General features: G+C 44.2%; 1 protein-coding gene across 1 annotated transcript in view; it reads right to left on the bottom strand.

The window, feature by feature from the left end:
- Nucleotides 1-3,409: 3,409 nt before the first annotated feature.
- The window catches only part of SHTN1 (shootin 1), a 99,111-nt gene continuing 84,953 nt past the window's right edge, over nt 3,410-17,567 (bottom strand). Inside the window, exon 17 of the mRNA XM_036265796.1 lies at nt 3,410-4,538. Coding sequence (XP_036121689.1) covers nt 4,316-4,538 — 223 coding nt within the window. The 3' untranslated portion in view covers nt 3,410-4,315. The remainder of the gene's footprint in view (nt 4,539-17,567) is intronic.

Genomic DNA, 17,567 nt, shown 5'->3' with positions numbered 1-17,567 from the left:
GCAGACACGTTTCGTAGCCGACCTCATGCAGAAGTAGGTTCTCAACAGCCAAGCAGCTTCCGCGTGTCTTCCTTCCCGCATTTCCCTTTGCCCTGACTCGCTCCTCTTTCGAAATCTTAGTCTTTCTTACATTATTTATATCCTTGTGAGTCTCCTTCAATCCTTTTTTGGAACAAGAATGAGTGTAAGTGGATAAACACGTGCATGAGTGGATAAATATTCTTAAGGGAATTCAAGGCTCAATTATTTATATTACAGTACGTAACAGGTGCCTGGAGACAGCGTGGCGTCTAGGGTGACTGTCAGCCAGCTTCGGGCCACAGCAGAGGAGTAGCAAACGAACTCACGCGATCACATACCTCCAGATATAATAACGGACAACGGCTCTGTATGGTTTGGATTCTGTTAAAAGTTATCATTTGCTTTACCCAGAAATGATATAAATTGCTCTATCCTGCTCTGTGGGAGAGTTGGCGACATTCAGGTTTCTGACATATTCTACGTTTTTACTAAACACACTGAGGACCTCTCCTTCGAAGAGCACGAAGAGGAAAATGTAACGGTCTATGGCAGAGCCAAGGCCTTCCCCTCGAAGCAATGACACGGAGGTGGCTCAGGGGCAGAGCATCCCAGAGCGCAGGGCGGGGACACTGGTCGGCCTCACTCCCGAGGCGAGAGGACAGTGTCCCATTTGTGGTCGCTATTGCCTCTCCTGATCCTCACAGCAAACAGTGGGGTGTGAGAAACTGGAAGGAAAATTCATTTTCAAGGCAGGAGGAACAGACTGGGTGTTCACACAGCCTTTGAATGTGTACATGTATGCACACACACATACACATGAATGAAACATGGGAGACCATAGGATGCCCTGGAACTGTGATACAAATTATAATTAAATGAATGAAACCAGCGCAAAAATGTGCAACTAAGTACATAGGTAAATTATATTAACCAAAGAGGCGATTTATGACCTCAACCAGATCGGCTCTTGAATGTCAACACAGAGCACAGCCTTGACCTCACTTGCGGACTGGGGTCACCATTGGGTAGGTAGCATTTCAGCTTAAACTGTTAAAAGTGATAAGCATTGTTTCTATTTTCTCTCTGTGTCTACATTTGTTATGTAATATATAATAGATATAAAACAGGTAATCTGTAAAAGAGATGAAAGAAACTAGTCATCTCCCATTTAAGAGTGGACAGTGGGGTTGGGAAATGTCGGGGCTCTAGGACGGACCGCTCGGTGACCCTCCTAAGGCCCGTGGTGATGACGGACGGCCATCCCCTCTCCACGGCTGATTCCCACACGAGCAGAAGTTACTCCACGATGAAACTGATGACATGCGTACAGTGTGCATTTAGAAAAATCACCCTACCTTTGTTTCTTAAGATTCTGTGTTATGGACTATCATTTACCTGACAACCCAAAAATGGTCTGGAAAGATATTAACCATGACTTTTACCTGTGCTACCCCATTTCTAACATGTTATTGTTACCAAAGAAGGGAAGGAAGAAGGAATATTGGTGAGCAGGCAGAGCCAAAACACCGGTCCTTTTACCCAGCTCCAACAAGGCAGGCGGTCAGAGCCCTGGTGCTCCCTGCCCATCAGAACCTCCACAGGACTGATCAGCACTGAAGCTGCTGTGGGGGAGGGGGTGAGCCTAGCTCAGACACAAAAGGGCTAGAACTGCCCTGGTCCGTGAGGCTCAGTTGGTTGAGCATCAACCGGTGCACCAAAAGGTTGCCAGTTCAATTCCCAGTCAGGACATGGACCTACTTGCGGGTTTGATCCCCAGTTGGGGTGAGTGTGGGAGGCAACTAATCGATGTTTCTCTCTCACATTGATGTTTCTTTCTCTCTCTCTCCCTGTCTTCCTAAAATCAATAAAAAACATGTTTAGAAAGTGTTAGAATTTTAATTAAATTCTCATTCTTTCAGAAGAATGGAGGCATTTTCTTTTTCTTGAATAGCAAGAACACAAATATCCCTTTGCCTCACTCTGGCTATGAAATTGCATCAACGTGAATTACAAACTTCTCTAGCAGATGAGACATAATTCATATTTCTAAAACAGAAGGGGAAAAAATCCTTTTTTAGAGAAAAAAATATAAAGATGGCAGTCTTTTCCAATTTTAAAATAGCACAAGTAGGGTGTTTATCATTTTTTTTATGCAAAGAGCTAAGAACTTACCTCGAAGATACAAGCCTAGTCTTCCCAGGTCTCCCCGCCCAGCCTAACTGCTTGTTGACTATGGCACCCCAGCAGGGACAAAACTTCCTAAAAACGGACGTGACAAGGGGAAAACTGTAGGCAGAAAAAGGTGCGCAAAATCCTATATCAAATACCTTTATATCAAATTAATTTTAAATGACTGATCGTGGTGAAAGAAAGTAAGCAGCTTAGAAAAGCTAGAACACCCAAATGCCAGTTACCACCTGCTGCCTGGCCTAGCTGACACACCTCACCACATGGTTCACTCTCACCCTGGAGACGGGGGTGCTTTTATAAGGGCATGGCTCTCTTCTGTGTGTGACGGGGCAGGAAATAAGAGCACACGTCCTCATACTCCTAAATGTGTCCGACACCCCGGTGGGCTGGTCACAGGCAGAAAAGAAGAGCATGAAGAAACGGAGTAAATTCCTCAAATTAAGCCACTTTGTGGACTATTAAAAATTACTAAAGTTTTCAGCGCTTATATACTTTTCTTTTTAAAGAACATCAAATTCAAGGAACCGAACCCAAAATGTCAATAACCACAAATGACCTTTAATAAGATACTGTTGGTGCTTTTTAATAAGAGTGGTGAGGAGAGTTCGAATCACAGCATAACAGAACTTGTTTAAGTGAATCAATGCAGTCTGAAGTCAGTACATCATAGCAGTACTCTTCAGTCAGGGGAATTACAGTCGAAAGCATCACATTTCCATTTCCCGAGGGTAAACTGATATGTAACCGTAAAATCGTCACTGGAAGAACATGGAAACAGTCAAGCATAACGAACCTACAGAAAGAGAATTAGCTCCAAATTGAGGAAGTTCATTTACCTGCCTACCCACCTCTTCAAGCCTATGCTTAGCACACGTGCAAAAATAAAGTACGATACTGTTACTGCAATTATGACTATCATTTTCTTTTGCCCTTAGGTGAGAAACACCTGACAGCTACATGCTGAGCTATGCTAACAAAACTAAACTTTTCACTTTCTTTAATAGTAAAATTACCATTACTGAACCACTGTCATAAAAAATGCATTCAAGTACATGACCACTTATTTTAAACAAACATCAATTTTGAAACAATCAACTTTGAAAAGCTGCGTAAGTTTTTTTTTTTTAAATCCCTGATTACATTTCTATTTATTCACTGTGGTAGACTGAAACGTTTTATTTTTAGAGACTGACTACCACTTAATTTCTTACAAACCCCCCCAAAACCCCACAGAACAAAACAATACACGTGTAATGCAGAACAGCAGTATCACAGGAAGATTGTCTGCTTGCCACTTATCCTCACTGTACACAGAACTGTGATAAAATATGGTACGTGTGCCACGTTAGCACATGAGAAATCACAATTAACTCGTAGCACAGAGCACACAGTTTACCAAGATAACTCTCTTCGATTCAAGGGTTGGACTTGCACCTCAATTCTGCATTCGGGCCACCAGAGTGTTCCCCCAAAGTCCTCGGGAGGTTTTGAATCAACAGCATGTATTTTTCATCCCACAGGTAACAATGTGTGTAATTCGCATTGACTCTGGGGCTACTGGTTGGACGCGAGCTCCTGAATTGTACGTTTATCTCAGTACCCCCGAGAAAGTAGTTTGTATGCCACAGTGCCCAACAATTTCCATGCTACTGCAGTTTCTCCATCAAAAAGGATCGGATCCAAAAAAGAAGCTTATTTGGGGGCTTTTTAAGTCGCTTTAAGTTGTTCAGTTCTGTTTATCCAATTGTCCACAGCTCTGCAAACTGACAGCATTACATTTGAGTAGTGGTACGTACATTAACTAAAACGATAGCAACATCTGATTTATTTTTGTAACCTTCGAAAAGAAGTCACACTTAATATAGTAATTAGAAAAAAAAACCTTACCCTTAAATGTAAAAAGAAAACCTATGTAGAATGCGTATTTTGCTAAACAACTTACTTATATTTATAAGTGAACTACTTACAAAAGTGACATCAGAGAAGAACCTGTTGTCTGAATCCAGTGACAAGAACAAGTGTCTGTAACCCTCGCCAATACACCAGAGCTCACCATGTGCTCATTGAAAAGGCCCCTAAACACGTGAGCCTTCTGGTTGATGAATCAGCAGCTGGAGCTGTCTGGGTCTCTCATTTTCTCAGCGCTGTCGTCTTTGTATTCTGGTTTAATTTCGCCTTCATCATCCTTGCGTTGAGTTGGCTCTTGTTCGGCAACCTGGTCTTTGGTTTGGGGTTCATGTGTGGAAACAGGATCTAAAACTACAAGTGGTTTGGCTTGCTTCTCACTGCCAGTACACTGTCTCCTCCAGCCAGTGTCACTGGGAGGCCTAGGGGATGAACAGTTCAAAAAAAAAAAAGAGAGAGAAGCAGAGAGAAAATATTTATTTTTCATATTCCTGGATTCAGACGAGCAAAACACCCACAACGGTCTAAGTCTAAGCAACATGCACAGAGTGGTCTCCGAGGTGCCAGCCAGGTAAACAAATGAAGCTATTAGATTACAGAGTAGGAGCCCAAGGCCAGAAGGAAGAAGGCGGAAAAAGCGATTAACTACAGGAGTGTTAAAAGCCACATGTACCTACCTGCTTAATTACACGCTCTTCTCAGGAAGCGGAAAGCTCACGGACACGTGCAGACCGCCCCACTGCCTGAGCCCCGGCTCCTGTCCCTCCCTCGCTCAGCTGAAAGGAGCCACTTAACCCCCTGCCTTGCGTCCCTGGCCCGTCTGGTTGCAGATTAGCCCCGAGGAGACTGCGTGGGCCCGGGAAGTAAATCTCCCCATCACTGAAGGACAGCTGAGACACGGGGAGAAATCTGCTCAGAAATGGGGGGGGGGGAGGGGGGGAGGTGGAAGAACCTGGAGAATAAGCCAGAATGCTAAGTTACTGTAAACTTTCTAAAGAGGAGAATCGCATTTCTTGAGACATCTCTTCTTGAATTTCAGATGCAGTCTTTTCCACGGAGGTGTTCTTGTCTTCTCTTGGATGCAAGAAGCGACTGCTTCAAGCTGAATGGGTGACAATTTCCTCGTGCAACGAGATGTCCTAAAACACTCTTGCCCTGTGTCAGGAAAGCAGGCAGTTGGCATCCCCTCCTCTCAGAAGTCACGGTCAGAAGCCACTACCTGAAGTCCTGGGCTGCTGACGGGTGCCTGAAGGTTGAGGGGTGTAGTAGGCGGGGCAGGGGCTATTCAAACTTATCTGGTCTTCTTGGCAAATGCTAGGATTTTAACTATGAGACAGCACAGCCTGTCCCCCCACCTGGATGTCAGGACATGGACAGACCCACTGGCTGGGCTCTGCCCACTCATCTACCAGCCCCTTACCTAGAGTTGATTTCTACTATTCCCTGACTCCTGGAGAAGGTCAGATCTGCCCCCGGCAGGCACTCTCTTACCACTCAATACTGCCCCCCTGTTGGACGACCATAGTTATAATTAAATATTGTGCAATTAGTTGTTTAATGTCTGTCTCTTCAAATACAATGCAAACATCCCTGAAACAGGGATTGTTGAGCTTTGTCCACCGGTTATACCCTAGCTAGCACCTGGCACAGGCCCATTTGTGGAAAAAGCAAATGAGCGAACACTAATTAACGGCGTCTGAGAAGCTCATGATGAATGGACAGAAACCAAGGCTTTGGTGTGAGCAGGTCTGGAGGCTTCTCTTACACAACAAAAACAACAGAACAAATGACAAGCCACTGAGAGAAAATGTCCTACAGGGCCCAGTCACAGGGACAAAAAAAACCTCAAACCCAATGACCAGTCTTATCACTTTCTGACCAGTGCTACGAGATTTATCTAGATCTTGCAAACCACTCCATCTGGCGACCCGGTTACACTGTGACCTGCTCATCAGCGTTAAGTGATGAGCGCGGAGCTCTGTCTCCCTTGGAGGTGGGAAAAGCCAAGAGAGGACCAGGGGGAGCCTGAGAGGAAAGCGGAGCTGTCCAGAGGGCAGATTCCTTGATTTGTGCCTCAATCTGGCAATGCCCTTGTCATCACAAACACGGAGACACCGCTCACCTCCCTTCCCGAGGACCCACTTCTCAAGATATCTGTTACTATACTTTCGGAAGCAGAATGGGACAGTTTCCCCAGTGGTACCTGGGGTGACTTTCTCTGAGCCTGGCAACGCCTAGAAGGCTGTACATATTGGGACACGGCCAGCGACACACAGCCACTGTGAGTGACAGAGGGATTACGACAGCCTAGACCTCAGGCAGTGGAGGGCGCTAGTCAGCAGTCTGTCTCTGTTTGCTGCCTCTGTCTCTCACCATCTGCAGTCCTGACGGTGCAGACCCCACGTGAGGAAGCTGGGGCCCTTCCTCGCGGAAAAGCGCGTGCACCTGGCCCTGCTGCTGCCACATGCTGCCTAGGCGGCCACAGGTGTGACTGTAGCAGCGCGGACCTCCAGAGCGCTACAAAAAGACCACTGGGTCACTTCTGCCTTCTCCATCTCATGCACTTTCTCTGTGGCTTCCCTAACCTAGAAGCAATGGGCACGGGAATTCCAGGAAAGGAGGTTCCAGCCAGGCCGGGTTGGTACAGTCAAAGCCACAGAGCCTGGCTCTACCATCCTGGGTTTGAGCTCACCGTATGGAAGCCAGCCAGTCTGCTCTGAGCATGCAAAGGCGTATTCGTCTCATTCCAGGTGAGCAAATTCCATCAACCCATACTGACCTTTACCACCGGTGCAGAACCAGCAGGGGTGTTTCCATGCCCAAGCGTGCCTGCAGGTGAAGGGGTGGCGGACACCTCCTAGAAAAAGCTTTCTTCATCGGTGGGAGGCCGAACACTTCCAGGAAGTGTTCTCGGGGCTTCGCAACAGCAACAGATGGATGTTGATTGAACTGAAAACCTGGACACCTTGTATTGTCAGGTTGAAATTGTTCTGAAATCGTCTCAGTCCAAAGAATTGTTCCTCTTTCTTGAAGTAAGCGTCTCGACTGTAGATTAATCTAGTATTAAGTCACCTGCAGGCTACAGTTTGAGAACTCCTTTGTTGATTATCACTGGACTCGGCAGAGTGGGCGATGCCTCTGAATCTACGCACTGAGAGTCAGAGGAACGAGTTTCTCAAGGCTAATGGGCACTGGCTTGGAATCCCAATGGGTTAAGACTAAAAGGGACCACGGCGACCGCCGAGTCCAATCTGCCCCTTTACAGATGAGGAAAACGACGTCTGGAGAGGGCACGAGCCTGGCCTAACGCCACACAGCTCAGGGGCAGCAGAGCCAGGACAAGAACCAGGAGCTCTGTCTCCACGTCCCTGCGTGTCCACAGCACCACGCTGCTGACCAAAGGCATCTTCTCCTAGGAAAACAGTGACATCACAGGCTACATTTGGCAAGCTTAATGATTTCTTTCTGAATCCCAGTTTTCAGGGGCATCTTTCAGATATGTAAATATAGAATCCATCCCTTCAAGCTATTCCCCCTCCCCCTTTTTTTCCTTTGTGACTTGTAGTTCCTCCTGGTTTGACATCAGGCTCATTCCTGGTCCCCGCGGGGAGCTGCCCAGGGCCCCTCCTGGAACCAGGGGCCTTCCTCCTGGCCTCCATTCCCGCTCCATTCCCATCTCGTGGGAAGAGCAAGGGAGCCCCGTCAGTGATGGCGCCAAGAACCAGACTCCTGCTCCAGGCAGCTGTAGTGGCAGCTTTCAAAGGGTTAAATCTGAACCTTCTCCCCCAAGGTGAAAGTCCCAGGCACCCCAAAGCCACAATCCAACAGGAACTGCAGTCTATTATTATTCCGCCCAACTTTTCTATTATGACCACAAATAAGAAATTAAAATTCAGTACTCATGAAGAGTATGGCAGACCGCCTACATCCTGCAAAATCTCCAGGTGAACTGGAATTTTACAGGTGAGTAAAGTAAGACTAAAAGCATGGGATGTTCGAGCTGACAGGGATCACTAATCAATCACCTTTTCATTTGTCAAACAAAGACACCAAAGAAGTCAGTTAAGCAATTTGCCCAAGGGCATAACAGACAACAGGACTAAAATTGTGGACTCTTGATTTCTTGTCCAATATTTTTTTTTTCCTTTCTACAACATACCAGTCGTCATTTATGATCCACTTAAATAGATAGTTTCACAGGTCATTTTAGATCATTTGCTCAAGGGCTATTTCAAGACAAAAGGGGGGGAAAAAAGCAAAATAAAAGCTACGAGACCATGCCCATGTTTGCCACCCTCGGAAGCCTGATGCCCAAGCACTGTGCCCGTTTAGAAAGCAGACACGTTTCCTCAGCTGCAAGAGAGCCAGAGGGTGGGACGAGGACAGGTGGGGCCACTTGCTGATAAAAGGGAAGACCTGACTCCAAACTGTAGTGGCACCAGAAGAATAAGAACCACTGAAAATGGTCCCGCCAGAGCTGAACTTTGTGAAGGACTCAGACTGTTCTAAGAGATGAAAACGCAGCATTCTAAATTTTTAAAAAGTACATCATTGTTTGCATTCAATGAAATTCCCTTCAAAATCAACTTTCCAGGTTCCAATTATGTTCAACAAATTCTAGCTAACATTTCGGCTGCAATTGAAATTAACTAATGCCCCAAAGAGCCCTCATCGGCATGGTTCTGAGCTGAATTGAATGCAATCAAAGCTCATGAAATGAAGGGGGAAATGCTTATTTCATGCAAATTCTACATATCACTCAAGCTTAATTTTACTGATAATATAAAGGTGGGACATTTTGAACATTACAGTGAATGAAACTTTTAAGCAGTGAGCGTTATTTTATAAAATGCTACCTCTGAAAAGCTGATTGCCAAACAGTATAAAAATGGTTTGAGGCATAAATGCCAAGTTCATTTCTATTTCACTTCGGAAGTAACTATCTTTCAAATCGCAACAGCTGGACTATTTAACACAATCTGGTGAATCAAAGTATAGTTCTTCTCTGGTCGCCCAGTGGGACGTCTGCATTAGTCGGTGGCAGCCATCCAACAAATGACGCACAGCCGGACGGTCTGAACTCTGTTTCATTTACAATAAAAATGGATCCAGCCGCAACCATATTTACCACCTTCAAGGACAGAAAACGGAAAGATTTAAATCTGTCTTTATAAAGTAGTTTCCTGGGAAAACTCCAAAGAGGATGCCAGTTTTATATCTCCCCTTGCGTAAAAATAAGAAGTGCCCCCCCCCCAGTGACAACAGCCGCGCACGGCAGTGGCATTCTGTTGTTTCTCTCAGACACCCTGGTTTTTGGGAGATTTTACTACCCTGGTCCAAAATTTCCCCAGACAGACTTTCAAACATAAAAGGACGCTTTCTGAATTTTACCAATTCTAGAACTTTCAAATATAATGCAGGTAATAAAGCTAATTTCTCTTGGCTTTGTGTATTTTTCAAAACTCCATTTGCGCTCAGAGAATAAATTAGTCTGTCAGTTTGGGTCAGCTTCTCCGGGAGGGAAAAGCCGGTGTCATTTTAGATCATGAAAAACGAGTGTTCAGCGAGAGAAGGCCGTGTGCTGGGAAAGCCGACGTCGGCTTCTGGACGTGGGTCTGCCCTCGGGATGAGCGGGAACCCGGCCCCGAGGGACAATGGCCGCACAGAGCTCTGTGCCCCCCCCCCCCAGCAGTCTTCCCTTTAGTGCAGCGACCGCACTCAGGCACCTCTGTGCAGGGTGACATCGCAGATCCACATGGCGTGTGACAAGCTCTGTCCTAGTCCTGTGCTCCTCTAGTGAAGTCGGACTGTGGACTTTTATTTTTTAATTATTATTATTTTAAATTCTCACCTAAGGATATTTTTTCCATTGATTTATTTAGATAGAGTGGGAAGGACGAAGAGAGAAACATAGATGTGAGAGAGAGATATTGATTGGTTCCCTCCTGCACGACCCCGACCTGGCCAGGGATTGAACCCACAACTGAGGTATGTACCCTTGACTGGAAATCGAACCTGTGACTCTTCAGTATGTGGGCCGACGCTCTAACCGCTGAGAAAACCGTCCCGGGCAAGGACTGTGGACTTTTACAGATTCCCAAATACACTGGCACACAGAGGCTCGGGAAACTGGGCTGTTCTCACCAGCAAAATCAACACTAAGATTATTTTAGGTCAAAGATTCTGAAATGTGTTAAACTTTTGGGGGGCTACTTTCAAAGCCTTCTGTAATTTTGCACAGCTTTAAGTCACACAACAAATCCGTTCAGATCCCAACTATTAAAAGGAAAAGTTACTTAAGAGAAGTGTTTTAAGGGACATAAACTCTTCACAAAGTATCCGTGTACTGAATTTGCCATTTTCATTCGAAGTTTTCAGAACAATAGTTTTAAATTTGTAAGGATTTCTCTCTAAATTCAGTGTATTGTATACTTTAAACTCTCTTTTAAGATGGAAAGTCACAAAGACTTCTGGGTGCTACTTTTCAGATAGTTATGTGACAAAGTATATTTCAAATGAAATGTGTTGATCAGGTTTCTGAAGTTAGGACCATTTGTCCTTACATCTGAAATTGCATTTAAATTTTAATTGAATACTCCACGATACACAAATAAAAGGAAACACAAACACTGCAGAGACTACTAAACGACATTTTTAAAAAAATTTACAAAGCACCAGAAGCATTTGGTTGTCTACGCAGAAGTGATGTGTTTTATACAAAGTCCCTTAATATCACAGGTATATGCAACTGGAGGCAAATGTTAGAAGGCAATTCATTCTTTGCGAGGACTGAGAATTACTCAGCAGCACCACAGTCATCCTGAGATTGACTCCGCAGAATTAGCCCCGCGGTGATAGCCTCCACCGCTAATCTGGAGGCTGCTGCTGTCTGGTTAGCAACTCTGAACACGTGGAAGACAAAACTGCCCGGCGGACCTTCCGGCCAGTCCACAGGACAGCTCCTTGGGGGGCAGGAAAAGAAGACTAAGTGAGGGGATCTCCACTTCCAGAACATCCCGTTGTCTGCTAATTTTGTTGTTAAAACTTAATGGTCCGTGTGCAGGCGCACAGGGGGCAGCTTTGTGGCCGCGGCGGCAGCACACAATTCAGCGGCACTAAGATTACAGTGGAGAGCAGACGAAATCCCTTAATTGTGTAAGAGCATCAGATTAAGCAGTAACTTCCATGCAGTTCTTTGTGCTCGGGGGTAGTCACTGCTCGGAAAACCAGTGTCTACTATACAGGGAAGGTGCCTCCAATTCTCCCCTCCACACCACGCGCCCTCGCACCCACGCACCCACGCGCGTCCACACTCCTACGCCAGGGGGGAGGAAGGAGGAGAGACGGAGACCAGGAACCAGTGGAGGTGGGGACGAGAAAGAAAATGCGCCCTTTCCACCACAGGGGCTAAAGGAACTCTTCTATTTTCCATTTATTGAAACAAATTTCTTTTAAGGAACAGTTACATGACCAACCAAATTAAGCTCTAGCTGAGATCACTATTTGGGAGGATAATTTCAGCCAAGTTGCCCTAAGAGTAAGTTAAGAATCTGAATTGCTCTCTGGGAACATACTTCCAAGGCTCAGATTCTCCAGCTCCAATCCAAAAGAGCAGCGCCATTCAATTTCATTTTTCTACATTAGTTTCACACTGGAGATAATGAATCAAAACTGAAGAGACCAGTTAGAGGCCAAACAATGAGAGAATCAATCTCACTTTTAATTCAAAGCCCTTTGAAAGGCAATTCCATTTCCTCCTTCGCAGAAATGTTAGGCTGATCACACCGACCATAAACTATCTAAAATTTATCTTTTATCAACCACACTTGGTATTCAGTTAATGGCTCAAACAAAATGAACTCTTACAAAAAATAAATCTGTGTGGGGCCAAAAGTCACATGTATTTAGAGATACTGTAGATAGAAATTAAATGCAAATTAAAATAAAAATGGTTTCATTGGAAATGCAAAATTTTTTTTACTGACATTGAAGTCCTGTAACTGCCACATGGGTTTTTGTTTTGTAGATTCTTCCCGGGCACAAGGTGACCTGTTTTGACCTCCCACACAGAAAAGGCAAGCTAGCTGCCTATTTGGTGTTTTAAAAAGGAAATGTCAAAGAGCTTGATAAAACTGCAAGTTTTGGGGAGAGCAGGGATGGAAGAGCAGCGTGATGGATTAGAGAAGTGTTAACTGGAAGAGTCTCTGGCGACCGTGGCTTCAAACCATCTTAAAAGAATGAGCGCCCTGGCCGGTATGGCTCAGCGGTTAGAGCATCGGCCTGCGGTCCAGAGAGACCTGGGTTTGGTTCCCACTAAGGACACGTACCTCGGTTACAGTTGGTCCCTGGCCCATGTTGGGTCGTGCGGGTGGCAACCACTTGATGTGTCCCTTTCGCATCCATGTTTCTCTCTCTCTCTCCCTCCCTCCCTCCCATTCTATCTGAACAAAAAAATGGAAAAATGTCCTCAGGTAAGGATAAAAAAATAAATAAAATAAATGGCTGTCATTCCTGAACTGTTGGCCTCATTATTATCTGAATTAAAAAAAAAAAAAAAAAGAATGAGCAAGAGATGAGGACACAGCTATGAAATTGCTCAAATCACACCACGTACAATGGAACCTGCATTCACGCCCTCGCCTTTGGAGAAAAGTTTCATAGAAGTACTAGGTAAAAGGAAAAATCATCTTTGAGGTTGACTGCTTATTTAGTTGTAACTGGCAGGCAGGATTCACCTTCCTGAGAGTAATCAGTAGAAACAGTGATCATGGACGCATAAAGCTCGGTACGGACAGGTAGGGCCACACCTACCCGCTAAGAGACAAAAGAGCAAGATGGCAAGAAGACAAATGCTCTTGGACCTCTGCCTGACTGTAGTGCAGAACCCTGCTAACATCTGCTCACCTCTTTCTCCCCCCTGAAGGCCCACTTGTCCTGCCGTAGAGATGTCCCGAAACATGATGACCAATGGACTAGCTCAGACTCAAGGAGCTAGCTGGTAGTGCATCAAAGATGGAGCTAGCTCACTGGCACAGCAACACTACAATTTATTTGGCTGCGGAATGTATGAAACAACAGGATTTACAGTGACTCGCCTTTATATTATCATAGTATATTATCCAATGATTAGAGTCAGATATTTTCAAGGTGTTTGACTTCTGGGAATAAACTGTTCTTCGGTATCTTTGAAATGTCATTAAATAAAAAAAATGTGTAAATGAAATGTATGCCAAAGACTAAAGCAGCTTAGGCTGGTATTCTGATACGGTAATTCCTGAAGTTTAATTGTGAAGCATTTCCCCTTTATTGAACATTTCACATGAGAAACATTAAAATAATTCCTTTTCAACTATGCTAAGTCTTTCATTCAGATTGGTGCTCCTTTTCAGAATGCTTTGTTTTACTTGGTAACATTTCCTTCCCTTGGCAAGAGACATTTTAACTGTATAAGTTGGTCTTACGAAGGAGGGGAGGAAGAGATGACAGTACCTAGGAGTACGTAGGGTCAGAGACACAGGATGTGAGTATCACAATTTAATGGAGCAATTTACGTGTGGAATTATTGCTTTCTATAGAAAAAACCTTATGGTCACTTTCTCCCCTCCGTTCCTCAAGCTTTAATGCCCTCAGCCCAGTATGCTCCAGCTCAAAAGCATGGGTTTTGGAAATAGAACGAGAAAGGTCCAAATAAAATCGAACCCGACTATTGATTAGGAATAAAATTCCGGGCAAATTGTTTGCCTCCCTGAGTCCCAGTTTGCTCATCTTTAAAATGGAGATGTGCCCATTCTGTACATTTGGAAGAATTAAAATAATCCACGAAAGCACCTGGCTTCAATAAAGGTTAGTGAAACACAGTAACCACAACAAAACATCACAGAAGCAAATTCCCAAACCCTGCATGTCCAAACTAGACCCTGGTTCCACTACCCACAGCCTCCATCTATAATTCACACAGGTACCCTGCCTACCGCAGTTTAAGCGCATTTCCTCTTGGATGGACAGTATTATAGTATTATAGTGGATATATGTTAATAAATATTGATAAGGAGTACTAGAAGATAGTAACTAAAAAAAAAAAAAAAAGAGGAAAAACACGTATAATAATAAATTGTAGACTTTTACCCACCCCCAAATGTTTTCCCCATTTACTTTACCAGATTTCTGCGTTCTGTTAATAACAGAGCTAACACGTTTCACAGGATTAAAATGGAAGACAAATTTACCCAGCTCTAGGCATACAGCACTTCTTACTTATTGTTCAACTTATGTTTGGTTCTGAAATGTTAATTTCCTAGTTACTCATTCACCGATGCCCCGGCATGTGTACCTTTGAAGCTACCCGCCTACGTGGACTAACAGAAGGAAGGTTAGACATCGACCAGCTCTGGCTTGACTGTGCATTGTGGTGCTTTTCTGTGTGGTTGGGAGGCTTGTCAAGTGTCTGTGCCACACTGTAAAACATATACCTACAGTGGTGGCCAACATCATAGCTATTTCCAAAAACAGAAGCCACGTTCACAAGCCAAAGTCATGTAAAATGGGCCATATTATTTTTTGACCGAAATTAAATGCTGGCACTAGTTGTGACGATGATGAGACCAGCAGAGTGGCTCTACTTTCTACCCATTTTCTCCACTCCAAGATAAACAGGCATGATTGTCCAACTGGCATCGTCTGTGATCAGGTACCTCTAATCCAAATGGGGCTAAGAGTACTGGGGGCAACAGCGACAGGGTTGGAATGAGTACCCTGACCCTTCAGAGTACGACTCTAAGGATAACCATCATTTTGATTTGGACGTCATTTTCATTTGCTTTTAAATTCTGATGATGTCATTTAAAATGAAGTATTTTACATTTCCAGGTTTGTGTGTGTTTTACTGTGGTTTTTTTTATCCTCACCCGAGGACATTTTTCCATGTTTTGTTCAGATAGAGTGGGAGGGAGAGAGAGGGAGAGAGATAGAGAGAGAAACATCGACGTGAAGGGGACTCATCGAGTGGCTGCCACCCACGCGACCAACCAGGGCCGGGGACAAACTGCAACCGAGGTACATGCCCTTAGCAGGAACCGAACCCGGGTCTCTCAGGACCGCAGGCCAACGCTCTAACCGCTGAGCCAAATCAGCCAGGGCTGTTTTACTGTTTTGAGAGTCATGTTGTAGGTAGGAAGTATGTACTTAACTCTTGTTCCTTATCTTAACTGTGGACATCTTCACCTAGCAACCGCATTTGTGAAGACCTGCTGGGGTTCTAGAGCTGAAAGGGACTCTGGAGAGGACCTACTCTACACGCCCCAACCTTAGATGAGGAAAAAACACCTCAAAAGGAAAACAAAACTGAGAGGTTACACAACTTTCCCAGGGCAACCTGGCCCAGTCAATAGCCCAGGTGTCCAGTATCTAAGCTTTCAACTCTACCTTTTGTCCTTGATCATCCAGTAATAGCGCAGCATTATAACTTTAACATAAAGTAGAAAAGGAACTTACTGAAATACACTTCCGATGTTATCTAATTTACGTGACAACCCTAGGTGTTTTTAGCCTCATTTTACAAATTAGGAAACAGAGTTGCAGATTAGATAATTTTCTCAAGGTCACAAAGATAATAAATGGCAAACCCAAGATCACAACCCTGCACCTGGTCTACCTGATTGCAGAGATTCGGTCCTGGAAATAACCCCGTCTCCTTGCCATCCTGCGGCATAGGACAGGCGTGGGCTTAGAAAACCGAACACACTGCACTTCCTTGTCACTGTCCTCTCCAGTTACCGGCTTTTACTGGTGAAGATACACATCCCTCTTGTTTTTCTGGCCCTGTGCAACATTCGCCTGTTTCCAGGTGCTGCAGCTGTCTGAGGGTAATAAAATAGTTACCTTTGAACAATTCTATAATTTGGATTTTTCCTTACTTTATATTTAACATCCCACCCACTGAGATTAGCTTGACTGGATGAGTCTTACTGTATTGTAACTGTTAGATGCCTCTGGATTGACAGGAAAGAGCAGGAAAGCAAAAATCATGTTCACACTGCTCGTCTGCTTTACCCAGCTGTCCTGCTCAGGGCATCAAGGAAGATTATGAGCATAATTCCTGCCTGAATTATAACTAGTCAAAAAATTTTTTTTCTTCAATCCTCACCTGAGGACATTTTTGTATTTATCTTCAGATAGAGCGGGGGGGGGGGGGGGGGGGGGGCGGAGAGAGAGAGAGAAACATCGACATGAGAGAGACACATTAAATGGTTGCCACCCACACAACCCCAACCAGGGCGGGGACAAACTGCAACCCAGGTACGTGCCCTTAGCAGGAACTAAACCTGGGACTCTCCAATCCACTGGCTGACGCTCTAACCGCTGAGCCAAACCGGCCAGGATATAACTAGTCAAAATTAATGAAATTCTGGTTCTCTGTTAGACTGAAGAAAGTATTACTAGATAGTATATACTTCTTAGAAATAATTAACAGGACACAGATACTTCTAATGCTATTATTAAAATAGAAACAATTAGGTGGCTTCTCCAAGTCCTGATCATCTTTTCCTTTCTTTTGCTTCAACAAACACCTTGCTTAGGGTGGTGACAAAAATGTTAATTTTAACTAATTTTTATAACTAAGTATGAATGGTATCTTTTGCCTTCTCACAAGTCCCTAGGAAATAAAGCCATATACTATACATATCTCTGGCTCTAGAAGTCACCAGACAGGAGTTACTCAATTATTTGGAATACACACACATGTTGATTTGAGGAATTTATGGAAGTAAAAAGAAATTTCTGGGAGTAGCTTGATGTTATTTCATTTTCTGGTTAAGCAAAGATCTTATGCAGAAAATGTCTTTGTTTCTACTCTCGGTCTAAAACCTGTCTTAGATGAGCCAATTTTCCAGTCTACCTGGGGCCAATCAAGTGTACATACCTGAATCTTTCTTCTACAGCTGGGTGTTCTACTGTCTCTGATAACTTTATCTCTTTTGTAAGTACAAGATACAGATGATATGAAGACTGGGCATTTTAAAAATGTTTAAAAAATCAGATAAACCAACCAAACAACAACAACAAAATCTCTAGTATTTGGCTTATGTACATGTGTAACTGTTGACAATGGGGGGATGCTGGTTGAGCATTTTAGTTACTTGATACTCTGCTGTTTTCTGGATATTAAAAATGCACTCATTTGTTCATTTATTCCACAAGTATTTACTGATAACCTGCCATAGGGCAGGACGTGTTCCAGGTGTTTGAGATACACCTGGGAACAAAACAGACAACCAAAATCCCTAGCCTCCTGGAGCTTACATTCTAGCAGAGGAAGAGGTAAAACGAGCATTAACTACAATAAAGATAGCCTAGAGGCGATCAGAAGACAACTGCTGTGGGGGAAATGGAGCAGGCTGAGGAGGAATCAAAGTTTACAGGAAGATAAGTTACCATGTTAAGTAGGGTGGTCG

Source organism: Molossus molossus, unplaced genomic scaffold (assembly GCF_014108415.1).
Source record: "Molossus molossus isolate mMolMol1 unplaced genomic scaffold, mMolMol1.p scaffold_m16_p_17, whole genome shotgun sequence".
Classification (NCBI taxonomy): domain Eukaryota; kingdom Metazoa; phylum Chordata; class Mammalia; order Chiroptera; family Molossidae; genus Molossus; species Molossus molossus.
The sequence above is the reverse complement of the archived record's forward strand: the minus strand, read 5'-3'. Positions and strand labels throughout refer to the sequence as shown.